Source organism: Haliotis asinina, chromosome 5, assembly GCF_037392515.1.
Source record: "Haliotis asinina isolate JCU_RB_2024 chromosome 5, JCU_Hal_asi_v2, whole genome shotgun sequence".
In the NCBI taxonomy this organism is placed as follows: Eukaryota; Metazoa; Mollusca; class Gastropoda; order Lepetellida; family Haliotidae; genus Haliotis; species Haliotis asinina.
This window is the reverse complement of record NC_090284.1, coordinates 29,942,667-29,958,374: the sequence shown is the minus strand read 5'-3', so window position 1 is coordinate 29,958,374 and position 15,708 is coordinate 29,942,667. Positions and strand designations below refer to the sequence as shown.

The 15,708-nt window shown below is 39.8% G+C and overlaps 1 protein-coding gene across 1 annotated transcript in view; it reads left to right on the top strand.

The window, feature by feature from the left end:
- LOC137283499 (kelch-like protein 3) overlaps positions 1-15,708 on the top strand; it is a 200,517-nt gene that overhangs the window by 34,874 nt on the left and 149,935 nt on the right. The window contains exon 3 of the mRNA XM_067815032.1: positions 11,899-12,127. Coding sequence (XP_067671133.1) covers positions 11,899-12,127 — 229 coding nt within the window. The remainder of the gene's footprint in view (positions 1-11,898; positions 12,128-15,708) is intronic.

Sequence of the window (15,708 nt, the reverse complement as noted above, 5' to 3'; positions counted from 1 at the left end):
ACCTGAAGTGGTGCCTTTTGCTATGTACAGGATCTTGTGATGTATTATTTTCTCGTTTTCCATGGAAACGTTTCGTACTTAGTTTCAAAAGTGAGGGGTATGTTTCGTTTCCGGAGGAGAACTCAAAAACTTCTTATTATGTGTCAGTGTTATTTGGTAGATATGTGTGGCAGACCTAAAAACACAATAAGTAACTGTCGGATGATTTGTCCTTTCAAATATGTGGGGGCCGGGGTGATATGTCATCTTCTGATGACTCTTGCTCTGATGCACTCAGATGTTTTGCTTCAGTATATAGGTGGCAATTCTTCTGCTCCTCTCCATTTTGTGAATCTGGCTTCAGATCTGATTTCAGGGGAGGTGAAAGTTGGTGTTCTTCACTCTCTCAGTTCCGGGTGTCGATTTGTTGATTGGTAATGATCTTATGGGGGCAAAGCTGGCACTGATCCAATTATCGCTTTTTCGCTGGAGAGTTCAGTTAGTACAAAAAAAAGGAGGATGAATTTCTGGGTATTTATCCTTCTTGTGCAATGACTCATTCAATGTCGAAAGGCATTTCTTCCAAGACTTCTTTGCAGAATGATACCATTTACAGTCCGTTTGATTCCATTTGAGACCGACGAATTGCTCACTACCACAAAATCTAATAAGTGCAACAAAACCAAATTTTGCACAGTCACATGAAATCAACAGACCAACTCTGATGATGTGTCTCATAATTTGGGACACCCGAATAAAAAAGTTGTTTAACAAATGATCATCATTTTCTTGTCACCTTTGGCTATTTTGTGGGATGGGGCACTTGCTGGTAGAACAGCCAGGTAATCAACAAATGTGTGTTGTGAAGATGGGGTCATATCAAAAGCTGTAATCTGGTTATCACTTGAGATGTTCAATGGGAGTTGGTGTTGCCACTTTCAGAAGACGCTGTTGTCCGAATCGGTGTCACTGTCGTCAGAGTCTACCCTGATGATGACTGACTTGATGGTGGCATGGTCCAGTCCATTTTGTTCCCAATAATGTCTTTCTATTTCATTCTCAACGCACTTTTGCCATGTTTCTGCGTGATGGTGTCTATTGACTGTTGAACAATCGTCTGTACATCCCGAAGTTTGAATGTTACATCTTGCCTGCCAACATCCGATTTCATGATATCCCAAATGAATTCTACTGGGTTTAAATCGCAATGATAGGGTGGCAATCCCAAAACTGAATGACCATGTTCTGTAAGGTACTCATCAACCTTAAAGACAGGTGTGGTTTTATTTGACTTTATGATGTCATACAGAACAGGTTTGGTTGCTTTTTCTGGATACAATATTGCTTTGTTTTTTGCAACCATTCTATCATGTCCCCCTTCTTACTGTTAGATGTTGGGGCCTTTGTATTAGGTACTTGAACGCTATGACATGGAGCATTATCCATGACAATCAGACTGTTTGGGTGGCAGTGATGGTACCAATTGACTTTGTACCCATTCTAAGAAAACCATCCCGTTCATTTCGGAAGGATAAGCTCGGTTGTCTTTAGATTTTGCCATGAAGACTAGGGAGCAGCCAGGTTGGAATCCCTGACTCTTGCAACCACCATGGATCAGTTGCTCTCCCTTGCCAAGTGGTAATTTTCTGGCACAGGACTCTGAAGAGGCGCTAGCGAACCATTGTGTCCCTGTGGTATCGGAAGCATTTACCCATATCTCGTCTAAATATACAGGCTCGTAACCCTCTGTATGTTTCTTTCAAATTGTGCGTAAGTACTGGTTTCTTAGTTGAACAATGTCAGACCTCTCGCACAGTGCACGTCTATTTTCTGAGCCTACTTTTTTGTAACGGAAACCAAGTTTGTGAAGCCATAACTGATATTTTGAAATTTTTGAAGCAGGCTTCCCCGGGAGGACCTCCAATGTTTGGGCCTTTGTTGTGGACAACACCCAAGGTCTCACTGGTCAACCTAATTATTGTTAAGTTAAAAGTAGAGAAAAGAGCTGATGCTCAAATCAACTTCCAGTCTCAACCTCAATTCCAGGCACGTAGGAGTAGCCTGATAAATCAATGTAACTCTAGCACTCAGACAGACCTCGGAGCGTCGAGGTGATGGTATACCCAGTGTAGCAAGGGCATTTTTACCTGATATAAACTTTCCACTTTGAGGATCTGGCCTAGGCCAAAGCTTCCTTGGGAAAAGTTTTGCCAGTTACACTTCTTAGTCAAAGTACCCGTGAAGGTCCCGGGGTAGAATAGGCCTTCAGCAACCCATGCTTACCATAAAAGGCAACTATGCTTGTCGTAAGAGGCGACTAACGGGATCAGGTGGTCAGACATGGTGACATGGTTGGCACATGTCATCGGTTCCCAATTGTGCAGATTGATGCTCATGTTGTTGATCACTGGATTGTCTGGTACAGACTCGATTACTTACAGACCGCCGCCATCTAGCTGTAATATTGCTGAGTGCGGCGTAAAACTAAACTCATTCACTCACTCACTCTTAGTCAAAGTGTCTGTAGACATCAGACCAAGACCTGAACTCCTAGTGTGCAAAAGTACGGGTCAGTGCTACTCAGGAGGTTCAGAGCATATACAGAGCTGAAATTCAGTAGTTCATATTCAAACCCTGATCCCAAGACATAAATAAATATTCCAAAAATGCACTGAGCATAGTTAGACACTGCCTATAGCACTATATAAATGCCCATACATACATAGATATCCATATGTGTTGAGCAGCAGTGGAAAAATAACTCAACATTTTTCAAAGTTCATGCAGTTTTACTTGTATACCTTTGAATCAGCGAAATGTTTCAACGTCTTTCTATCCCCCAACATGTCCTAATTTGACACTATACACGACACGGTCTTCATGTGACCACTGAACCACCATGTGGTTTAAATTGAAGTCTTTGTCTGACTTCTAACAATTGTGCCCTGATTTGGCACTATATGCGAGACAGTCCCCGACAGCGTGGCTGCCCTAACGAAAACATCTAAACTCTACCTGCACCAGTGGCCGTGCACACTGATGCAAGCGTCTGCGCGTGATGCGCGTTTTCATGAAGCGCTACCCACAGTGTTCAAGTGGTATGTTCGTGTGAATGTTTTGGGTTCATTCGGACATTCTGTCCAATATGTGTACTCAGGTCAGCGAGACACATTGGAGTTATTTTGACAATGCAGGGTTCCCATGGTGTACATGGGTAGACCTTGGAGTCTCAAAGTGATCAGCAGCTTCATTACCTGAACAGCTTCTTGGCTGAGGATCTGTCTAGTACTGGGGCCAAAGCCCAGGTTGGTGCTAGAGTCATAGAGTTCATAGAGTCTGATCCTGGTCCTGAGACACATTGGAGTAGCCTGGCAATGCAATGATCCCCTGGTGTGCACAAGTAGACCTCGGAGCATTGATGTTTATCAGTAACTCAGTCACATTGAACAGCATCACACTCACCAGCATTGATAGACATCAAGCTGAGATATGAGCTATGAGCGTCAGGGATCTCTGTACCGTAACAGGTGCAAAGCTCAGGCTGTGTCTGAGTACCAATCTCCTTTCTCGAAGTCCGCTACTGCTATAAGCATATATAGATAGATATGAAATCAATTGTTATTGGTGTACCAATATTGTTTGTATCAGAGGTGTAGGTGGTGGGGAAGATAAAATGGGTAAAATGGGATTTCCTTACAACCTTACATACCTTTCATCAAATATTATCCCCTGCCTGAAGCAGATTTGTGAAAAACATAAAATCTGTATGCGTGAAAAAAAGCGTGTTAATCCCAGGCAAAAAACACAACTTTGGTCACCATGAAACATGTTGTGTGTATACATATGAAACGCAGATGTGTGTAACAGAACATAATGTTACTGGAAACTATTAACGCAAGGACGTCAGTTATAAACATCATTGATCATTGAACACCTGAGGCACCCCTTATGACCATCCTGTGACAGTTTTACTAGCAGGAACTGTAAAGCAGAAAACATATAAACAATAAAGCAATAATTATAAACTGACTGATGTCACTCTACTGTTCTTAGGGGACACTTTTTCTCATAATATCTCTCAAATAAGTTCACCTGTTAAAGGATTTTGAAATGGACATTTTAATGCTTATATGTACCCATAAGAGGACTTTTCTGAAAAAGAATGAGGCTTAGTGTACAGGGCAAGAGGGATCCCCCCCCTTGTTGACGAGTCAAACTGTTTTCAGTGAGAATATGTATATACAGTCTGTGAATGTGCAGAATAAAAGGCATTAGCACCATCAATTTAACAAACAGCTCCCTGAAGTTGGATGACTTGCTTCAAATGTCTGAACTCCGGTTGCCAGATTTTGGTAGTGTCTTCTTAGATATGAGAAGAGTACCACCTCATCCTATATTATCTAAGCAGTCATGTTTTATACTTCTTGGCAATACATATTGTTCACGGAATCTAACCACCACTGCAGTTCATCTGCAGCATCACATGTAAGAGACAGAAGGGAGTACAAAGTTTCACTGGTACTGAGTAGTGTGAAACTAGCTCTCAACCAAACCAGTTTCAGTATTTGCATGTATTGTAAACCTGAAATTCTCCACACATTGAGAAGGATCTGAAGTAATTGTGTCATAATTGACTTTTGAACACAAATCTACAAGAGTATCAGCAACTATATGATCTGATCATATGTATAAAATCATCTACAATAACAACGGATCTAAGGCCATCAGAGTGAAGATTCTGGATTATAGATCTGAGGAATTGGAAGAAATAACATGGCCTTAACCCAAATGACTTCTTTGTAAGGCATTTAAAAGTTGAAATAGTGAGGAAGGATGACAATATATGGATGAACAACGGCTTTATTGCTATAGCCCATTCTTAATAAGGCCTCATGAATATTCATATATGTACCAAAACAAGGTTGAATTGGACAAGGACACATTTGCATAATGGTGACAAATCTCAGTCTGTACTTCCTGGTTTCAAATTTCCATTGAACAGCACACTACAGAACTGTCCATTAGTCCAGGAAAATCGTGGAGGAATGGGAGAGGGTTACAAATACTTTTCTGAAGCATATCCAAGGATTCAAGGGAGAGTAATTACTGTTCTTCACTTAATATCACGATAAGTCATGTGACTTAAAAATCTAGGTTAATGTTCACGATGTTGCGCAGAAGTTATGAAGGGAACCTACTCTGAAGTCATGATAGTGGATATATTACCAAGGGAACTCATTCTCGTTTACTTTATCAACATATGAACAAAGCGAAAGACTCAACATATTTCGTGACCTGGATTCAAATACAGTGAGACCTCCGATACCTGGACGCCAGATATCTGGAAACCTCGCCTCCCAGTCAATTTTTAGAAAAAGCAGTGACTGTCTATAACGGATAATCAGTTTCTGTCTCTGGATGGTATATTTTGCAAACCAACCAACTAAATCAACACATAATTGACTCGCATATCTGGACACAGCTTTGATCTACTGCTGACCATGTGAGGTGAAGCGTGTGAGTCCCATGTTTTGACACAAAACACGGTCTGCTCATCCGGATTAATGACCGGTTCACAAGGTATTCGTAGTCATTATTAGGCCTAGCTGACACTAGTTAACCACTGAGTTCCAACGGTCAAGATGTCAAAGCAATACAAGTGCTGTGAGTCAATATTCAAGTCAGTTGGTGTCAACAATGGCTAGTCAACCTACTAAATGCTAGCGCTGTGCAGTGACAGCCAAGGAAAAGAAAGAGATTTGTCTTTACAAAGAACTGAATCCCAAAGTAAGCTTGGAAAACATAAGCAAACATTTTGGACCAGTTTTGGGACATGTGATTGGAAAGTCGACAGTTGGCTACGTAATCAAGCAAAAAGACAAATGGCTTGGCACGCCAAATCATTCTTTGCACTCATCACACTCGAGAAACATCAGAAACTTGGACAAGCTGTTTATCTGTGGCTCAGCGATGTTTGAAATCGAAATGTGCCAGTAAATGATCAAATTCTGACAAAAAAGGCCAAAGAAATCAGAGAAAAGGTAAATGTTGTGGACTTCGCATATTCACGGAGATGGCTGTCACATTTCAAGTCTCATTATAACATTTCAAAGAAGAATTACTGAGACAAGGCTGCTAGTGCAGATAAAGATGCAGTTGTGAATAGGAGAGTGGACCTGAAGAAAGTTTTGGACAATTTTGATAATGAGGACATTTTTAACTTGGATGAGACTGGTCTTTTCTACAATTTGGGTCCAAGTTATACTTTGGCTTCGAAAGCAGTTGGAGGAACGAAAAGATCAAAAGAGAGAACTGTTGATCTGTGTGCTAATACAACTGGGTCTGTTGAGATAAAACTGTTTGTTATTGGCAAATCAAGAAGACCACAATATTTCGGAAGTGATTTCAATCTGGAGGTGTATGCTTGCTACAGGTTCAACGTTAAAGCCTGGATGAAGTCTGACCTCTTCAGTGATTGGCTGCTCACTCTGATAGGCAGATGAGGTCACGTGGACAATGCTGCTAGTCATAACTCTGCAATTGTGAGATTAACAAATTATTCGAACATTCAAGGCGCACTACAGGAAACACCTCGCCTGACTTCTCCTCAACAATGTGAATAATGATAAAGCCCCAGAGGTTTCTTGAGCTGGGTAATCAAAATTATAATTAATATTACCGAGCTATTATGATAGCTCTCCTTGAATGGATTGGAACCAAACAAAATTGTTTATTTATGCTATAAAATTATTTGTTTGGGATATTTTCTGTTTAAAATGTTTTGTCCTATTGAATCTTATTTTGCGTATTTATTCATGCATTTGTTTTACACTGGTGATGGTGATGTGCACATATCATAACTGATATGACTGCATGCATGTTACAGTAACAGGGGAAAAATGAATCGCCATGTCATCATTAAGAAAATATTTATTTCAGTCAACATGAGTTGGACACAAAGTGCAAGACAAAACTGGATGATTTTTTCAATTTCTTTCTTGACTGAATTGGAGGTAACCTTAATGAACTTATGGTACCTGCATATGGAATATTTGAATCAACTGTCAGAATTGATGTATTGTAGATCTGATGTATTTATTCTGTACCATTGTAACTGAAAACTGTTTTATGGAGGTTATATTATCAGATTAACATATCAGGATTCACACCACAGCAAGCAAGTAACCCAAATAAATAAAAAACACCTGGAGTTCAGTTAATTCAAATTCAAGTCTAATAGACACATTTACAATAGCTCCAAACTCTAATTCTGATGAATTTATAATACAGTTTTCAAAGGATGCAAATTGCAAATAGGAAATATATTGGGTAGTATTTATCATGATCGAGTTACATATATTCCTCTGACATGAAAACATGAATGGCAACAATAGCTGGATCAATTCATAATTTATCACAGATTTTCTCCCCTCACACATTATCATAATCTTTGATTTTTTCTTCAGATTCCCAACCAACTCTTTCAATCAGGATGAAATAAATTCTTTTTCATCAATTATTTAATAAACAGCAGCAAACTATCAAAGACTTTTCTGTTATCCATCTAAATCCATTAATGCATAATCTTTTTTCATCCATCACAGAAACAAAGTCATTTAGATACACTACATCCATTTGTTGTGCTGACTGGGCAAGGTATCTCACAAAACCTGGGAAAATATTCAACAAAAGAAACAGTTCCAGCTAATCAGTGCCAATGTTTGAAATGATGGAATACTGTAAAATGTTCTGTCAATTTTTATCATCATACATGAAGTTACATGCTCCAAACTTTTTAAATTTAAGTTTCTGTTCATTTCTGTAATCTTGCCAGCCTTTTCCTTGAGTTTTCATGAAGTTGGGAGGTGCGTGCGTGCGTGCGTGCGTGCGTGCGTGCGTGCGTGCGTGCGTGCGTGCGTGCGTGCGTGCGTGCGTGCGTGCGTGCGTGCGTGCGTGCGTGCGTGCGTGCGTGCGTGTAGGTTCTAACACCGTTATCAAGCATCATCTTTGTAGGTTCTAGCACCGTTATCATGCATCACTTGCTTGATAATGGTGTAAAACCTACACCAAACTGTCGCTCTCGTAGTAATAAAAAGGTTTTTCATCCATATATTGTCATCCTTCCTTAACCCAATGGTAAAACACGCCATCTAAAAACTCTTCCATCCCATTTAAAAGCTAATGACTCATGGTCACAAAGGTGAACAGGAACATGATGAAGCTGATGTGTTGTTTGATGGGAAGCGAGTGGGAAGATGTGTGAACTGGGGAGATATCAGATCGTTTTTGTTCTCAAGATTAGTTGAGCTGCTGCATTTTGAATTTTTTGAAGTTCTGACATAAGAGAGGCAGAGATGTTGAAACTGAGAGTGTTGGAGTAGTCAAGATGGGAAGTGACGAGAGTTTACATCCTGAGTTCAGTTGTACTTGTGTCCTGCAGGTACCTTACTTTTGCTGATGGTGCGAATTTGGAAGAAACAGGCCTTTTAGAGGTGGTTAACTTGCTGTTCCATGGACATGATGGCCGAAGGTTTCTGGCACTGGCTGACACCGGTACTTTGCATTTGCTGGTTCTGACACAGGATGATGGTTGGAGTTTTTTAAACTGTTTGCTTGGATCCAAGAGTTCAACATTTGGTTTTGCTGTTGTTTATCTTTAGGTAAGAGCCATTCTCTTATATTGGCAGTACAAACCAGTTGCAGTTGTAGGATGCCATGGCGAGCATGTATTGCTTCGATCAACGCATAGTTGATTGTCATTCGTGTACAAGTGGAATTGGAGGCCCTGACTTCTTGTGATGTCACTGATTGGTAGAATGTAGACTCTGAACAAGAGCAGGCCTAGAACAGATCCTTGAGGTACTCTCGCATCAGTACTCACAGGATTTAATCGATCTCAGAAACAGAAGTACAGAATGGGTCACATGCTTGCTGAGAGTGGTGAACCCCATTGACAATGAAGTCACCAGACTCCTGGGCAAGATGCCCGTTGAAGCCCTCAAAATGAAATCTGTCAAATCATCACCGGCGGCGACAGAATGCTATAAAACAGAAGAGAAACCATTACCCAACTTTGTCAGTGTTAGGTACTTATACCAGCCGGACGTATACAAAGGAGACAGCAGAAAATGTGCCACCGATCCGATATGGTCAATGAAAACATACAATGTCGACCTGGTCAGCATTGAAGACGGTGAACCCAAGTTGTACCACTTGTAAGACGGACTTCAGAGAGTGTTCGTCACAGTGGAGTTGATGATCGTACCTAGTGACACAGTTCCTTATGCATCACCCACCATGCGTTCAAGGTAACACTCTCTCGTGTGCGACTGACACCAATGTTTCTCTCTTTTTATCCCCTCGGCATGTAATGTCAGGCGATGTAGTCAACGCCTCATAGATAGATCTAACTATCTCAACGTATAGTTGTGCCTTTTGCTATTTACAGACTTTCGTGATTTATCATTTTCTGACTTTGTCTCAAAATGGAGAGATGGGCTTCGTTTCCGGAGCACAACTCGAAAACTATTCAGGATCTTACAGCAAAAGTTGGCAGATATTTGAGGCAGACCACAAAGTTGTGCCTTTTGCTATTTACAATGTTTTGGCATTTATATTTTTCCTGGTTTCCATTCCATTAGTCTCAAAATGGAGGGATGAGCTTCGTTTCCAGAGCACAACTCCAAAACCATTTTATATCTTTCAACAGATCTTGGCAGATATATGAGACAGATATTGAAGTGGTGCCTTTTGGTGTTTACAGACATATGGCATTTATATTTTTCATGACTTCCATGGAAACCATTCAAACTTTATCTTAGGAAACATCAAGTACCTGTCAGATGATTTGTCCTTTCATATATGTGAAGGCCAGGGGAATATGTCATCTTCTGATGACTCTTGTTTCAAAATTCAGCCGAAAAAGACTTTTCCCCAGACCTACACTGTGCTCGCTTAAAAGTCCATAGCTCGAAAATAATTCTGACGAGTTTGCTCAAATTTTGCATACACACCCACGGTAGTATAGACAATAGTGTGTTTTGGATGAGGTCCTCCCCAAAAGGCCAATTTTTATTCCCCTGGCATGTAATGTGGGGGATATAGTTGACGCCTCGTCTGTCCGTCCATAATTTTGTTTCCGGAGCAGAACTCAGAAAACGTTCAATATTTTTAGACCAAACTTGATAGATGTAACAATCTCAACCTATAGTTGTGCCTTTTGCTATTTACAGAATTTGGCATTTTTATTTATTTTTTTGTTTTTCCATGGAACATTTTAGTGTTGGTCTTATGGTGGGGTGAGCTTCGTTTCCGGAGCAGAACTCAAAAACAGTTGTATATTTTTCTGCAAAACTTGGTAGATATATCAATCAGAATCTGAAGTGGTGCCTTTTGCTATTTACAGGTTTTTGTGATTTATCATTTTCTCGGTTTCCATGGAAACGATTCAGACTTGGTCTCAAATGTGAGAGGTGTGTTTAATTTCCGGAGCACATCTCAAAAAGTTCCTAATATCTATCAGCAAAACTTGGTAGACGTAGTCTGAAAAGTGAGAGGTGTGTTTTGTTTCCGGAGCAGAACTGAAAAGCTGTTCAATATTTTTCTGCAAAACGTGGTAGATATATCAGTCAGAACCTGAAGTGGTGCGTTTTGGTATTTACATGTTTTTGTGATTTATTATTTTCTTGGTTTTCATGGAAATGTTTCAGACATAGTCTCCAAAGTTAGAGGTGTGTTTCGTTTCCAGAGCACAACTCAAAAGCCTGTTGAATATTTTTCTGCAAAACTTTGTAGATATATCAGTCAGAAGCTGAATTGGTGCCTTTTGCTATGTACGGGTTTTTATGATTTATTATTTTCTCAGTTTCCATGGAAACGTTTAAGACTTTGTCTGAAAATGGAGGGATGGCTTCCTTCCCAGAGCACAACTTTTATATTTCTGATTTTATGAAGGAATTGGGATAAGAGTACTTCAGTGTTCGAGTGCAGTGTAAACATCTTTTTATCTCCCCAGCATGTAATGCGGGGTGATATAGTCGACGCCTCGTCTGTCCGTCCATCTTTCCGTCTGTAATCATTTTGTTTCTGGAGCATAACTCAGAAACCGTTCAATATTTTTAGACCAAACTTGATAGATGTAGTAATCTCAGCCTATGGTTGTGCCTTTTGCTGTTTACAGATTTTTGGCATTTATATTTTTTTTGTTTTTCCATGGAACATTTTGGTGTTAGTCTGATGGTGGGCTGGGCTTCATTTCTGGAGCAAAACTCAAAAACCGTTCAATATTTTTCGGCAAAAACCTGGTAGATATATCAATCAGAACCTGATGTGGTTCCTTTTGCTACGTGCAGGTTTTTGTGATTTATCATTTTCTTGGTTTCCATGGAAATGTTTTGGACATAGTCTGAAAAGTGAGAGGTGTGTTTCATTTCCAGAGCAGAACTCAAAAACTTCTTAATATCTGTTAGTAAAGCTTTCTAGATATGTGTGGCAGAGCCCAAAGTGATGTCTTTTGGTTTTGAAAGGATTTTGTAATGTATTAATTTCTTGGTTTCCATGGAAATGTTTAGGACTTAGTCTCAAAATGGAGGGGTGGGCTTCGTTTCCAGAGCACAACTCGAAAACAATTTCATATCTTTCAACATATCTTGGCAGATATATGAGACAGATCTTGAAATTGTGCCTTTGCTGTTTACAGATATATGGCATTTATAATTTCATGAATTCCATGGAAACAATTCAAACTTAGTCTAAAATAACAACGAGTAACTCTCAGATTATTTGTCCTTTCAAACATTTGGGGGCCGGGGCATATGTCATGTTCTGATGACGCTTGTTTATTTTACAATAGTCCTAATCCTTTGCTTTTGACATAATTTTGATGTTATAACAAACTAAGATGAATTTACTTTATTTCAGACATGGACTGTTATGCGACATTGTGCTTGTAGTGGACTCGGTGGAGATTCCATCACACAAAGCAATCCTGTCTTCCTGCAGTCAATATTTCTATGCTATGTTTACTGGAGAGATGGCAGAAGCAAAAGCAAATCGCATCATTCTACAAGAAATAGATCCAAAAGCATTATCCCTTCTTGTCGAATTTGTCTACACCTCAGAAATCCATGTAACTGAAGATAATGTGCAGGTATGTAGTGTCACACAAGTGTATTTAATTGTGTGCAGATTGCTTCTTTTGTCCAGTCTCTTTTGTGTGAACTAGTAGTCTGTTTGTCATAACTTAGGATTGTTATGACTGTAATATGTTAGTAGGTCATGAAAATTGTTAATTGCTCCTTATCACAAAATATCACACATTTTCTGACTTCATTACAATCATGTAAGGTGGAAACAAAATATGCCTCATCAACAACTCACACAAGCGATACACAGTTATATCCTCTGACATTGGGTTTGTTTCTAGGTGAGTAAAACCACTGTGGTACTTCCATAGGATGTTCTTTCATTATTTATATTGATATTTACAGGTTTTTGTGATTTATTATTTTCTCGGTTTCCATGGAAATGTTTCGGACATTGTCTCAAAAGTGAGAGAGGTGTTTTGTTTCCGGAGCAGTACTCAGAAACCATTCTATATTTTGCTGCAAAACTTGGTTGATATATCAATCAGAACCTGAAGTGGTGCCCTTTGCTATTTACATGTTTTTGTGATTTATTATTTTCTCGGTTTCCATGGAAACATTTCGGACTCAAAAGTGAGAAGTGTGTTTCGCTTCCAGAGCACATCTGAAAAACTTTGTAATATGTGTCAGCAAAAGCTGTTGGATATGTGTGGCAGATCACAAAGTGACCTTTACAGGATTTTGTGATTTATTATTTTCTCCGTTTTCGTGGAAATGTTTTGGACTTCGTCTCAAAATGGAGAGATGGGCTTTGTTTCCAGAGCAGAACTCAAAAACCGTTCAATGTTTTTTCTGCAAAACTTGGTAGATAAGTGTGGCAGACCCCAGAGTGGTGCCTTTTGCTATTTACAGTTTTTTGTGATTTAATATTGGACTTACTCTCAAAATGGAGGGATGGGCTTCCTTTCTGGAGCACGGCTCAAATACCGTTCAATATTTTGCTGCAAAACTGCAGATATCTGAGGCAGACCGCAATGTGGTGCTTTTTGGCATTTTTATTTTTCCCGCTTTCCATGGAAACAATTCTGACTTTGTCTCAAAATGGAGGGATGGGCTTCGTTTCCAGAGCACAACTCCAAAAACATTTCATATCTTTAAACAGATCTTGGCAGATATATGAGACAGATCTTGAAGTGGTGCCTTTTGCTGTTTACAGGTATATGGCATTTATATTTTTCATGATTTCGATGGAAACAATTCAAACTTAATGTAAGAAAACATCAAGTAATCTTCAAATGATTTGTCATTTCAAATATGTGGGGGCTGGGGGGATATGTCATCTTCTGATGACTCTTGTTTTTCCCACTTCAAGGGAGCAAAATATTTGTGTCAAAATGGCGGAAAGTAAGCAAAGCATAATGAATGACCTGGATAGACTTCTTGTGCGTGACAAGGCAGGGTTTCTCATTCATGCGTGCGTAATTGGAAAATGTGGTCTTTGGCCTCTAAGCGGGATTCAGGAAGTTGACATCAGAGAGAACCAAGAAAGCAAGGCGACCCAATTTATTACCTCATGAAGGGTCAGATATACAAAAGTGGGATTCAAGTGTTGAGAACATTCCAATTTTACGATTAAGTTTGTATAATTTGTACAACTACAGTAGAACATGGATATCGCGTACTTGGACATCGCAAACAAAGTAAAAGTCCTGTAAATAGTGCTTTTGTAAAATCATTAAAATTTAATGCGAATAACAAGTAGCGAATTAATGGCTATAGCAAACTGATTCACTACCCCCAAGTTCTAATTACTGACATGATTAGTGAACTCACTACTCAATGTCAACTTGATTAGCGAACTCACTCAGTGTCATCTTGGCCACTCAGTGGTATACATCAACTTTGTTGGCAGAAAATCAACATTGTTTGATGATCATTAATTAATTAAGAAAACAAACGTATCGTGTTTAAAGGCTTGACTGGTATACAGGTCTTCATTTCACTTGCATAATTATGTCACGCAGACGTAAAGGTATCACCTTTGACAACAAGCTTCAGATAATTCAGGCTGTAGATTCAGGTGTAAAAATCTAAGACAAACATCGCTTTTGACTTTGGAATTCCTAAATGCAATTTTAGTTCCATCATTAAGAATCGCAAATCTATTTTTGCAAAATCTGTGTCTATTGATTTTGGCCCCCGCCCACAAAAAGTTAAGAGCTGCTAATCACCAAGATGTAGAAGATGCTGTCTACAAATGGTTTCAAGGAGCTAGATGTGAGAACATTCTTTTAAACATGGTCCCATGTTGCAGATTAAGGCAAGTGAATTGGCATCTAGGTTAGGTCATTTAGATTTTAATTGCATTAGTGCTTGGATTGGGAATGGGTCAAAAGGGCCGCGTGACAAAAGGGCCAGAAAAGTCAAAAGGGCCGCAAGAAAGTCAAAAGGGCCGCAAACCCCAAGTCAAAAGGGACGCATCAACAAGTCAAAAGGGACACATCAAAAAGTCAAAAGGGCCTCAGACTCCTAGTCAATAGGGCCATATATAAATAAAATAATAATAACTTCTTTTTCGAACTTATCATTGTATAATATTTTACATCTACACGGTGTATATTTTGTGCATACTAGTCCTGTACTAGTCCTGACATTATATTTATCATAATGATAAATGGGAAGTGTCTTGATACTGAAGTGAAATGTATAACCATTACATAATATATTGTTTGTCATTTTTTTCTTTCTGATATTATTATTATGTTATTATGTTTTACAGATTGAGATAGAAATACAGCCGAGAGGGTTTGGGTGATCCTGGCACAGTCAGGCTGGTCAAGCTCATCATCAGCTCAGGGCCCTCACCCCCTCTACACGGAGCCCAGACAGCAAATGGGACTTCTCACAGGAAACACTGCCTAGTCAAACCCACCAAGAACTTTCCAGAGAATATGGAGGCTCCCCAACACTGCAGCCTTCTGCATTACCCAGATTGTCAGAAGGGCTGTGCTCCCGGTGGAGAACCCGGGCACTCTCCTGATCTGCGCCAAGAGATCAGGAGGTACCAAACCAAGGGCACCGAGAGCAATGGGGAGCCAGTGTACTTGGGATGCAAGCGAGACATTTCAAAGGCGAGGTCCGCATATTTATCATGCTTTTCCTGAATCTTGCCAATCACATTGCTGTCAAAAGGGACAGAAAATTCAATGATATAAATAATTTCATTAGTTTTATCAAAAAGGACAAGATCAGGTTTGTTGGCTGGAATTCGTCTCAGGCTGTATATTGGCCTATTCCAGAGAAGTTTAAAATCATCATTTTCCAGGACGCCGTGGACATGTTCGGGGTCGTACCATGGATGGACCTCGGAGTCAAAGCCACAGGCATGGCGGAGACGATAGTAAAAGCAGCGAGCCATGCCATCATGTCTTTTAAGATATGCTGTTTGTGCCAAGGAAGGGCATCCACTGACAAGGTGTTGGACAGTCTCTGTAAATTCATTGCAACGACGACATTTCATACTGATATTTTCTTTAAGAAACACATTCTGGCGATTGCGAGTGGGAAGTGACTGGTCCTGAGCAGCAAAAAGGAAGCCCTCAGTTTCACATTTGAGACCAGCCGACTTCATCCAGGCGAAGGAGTC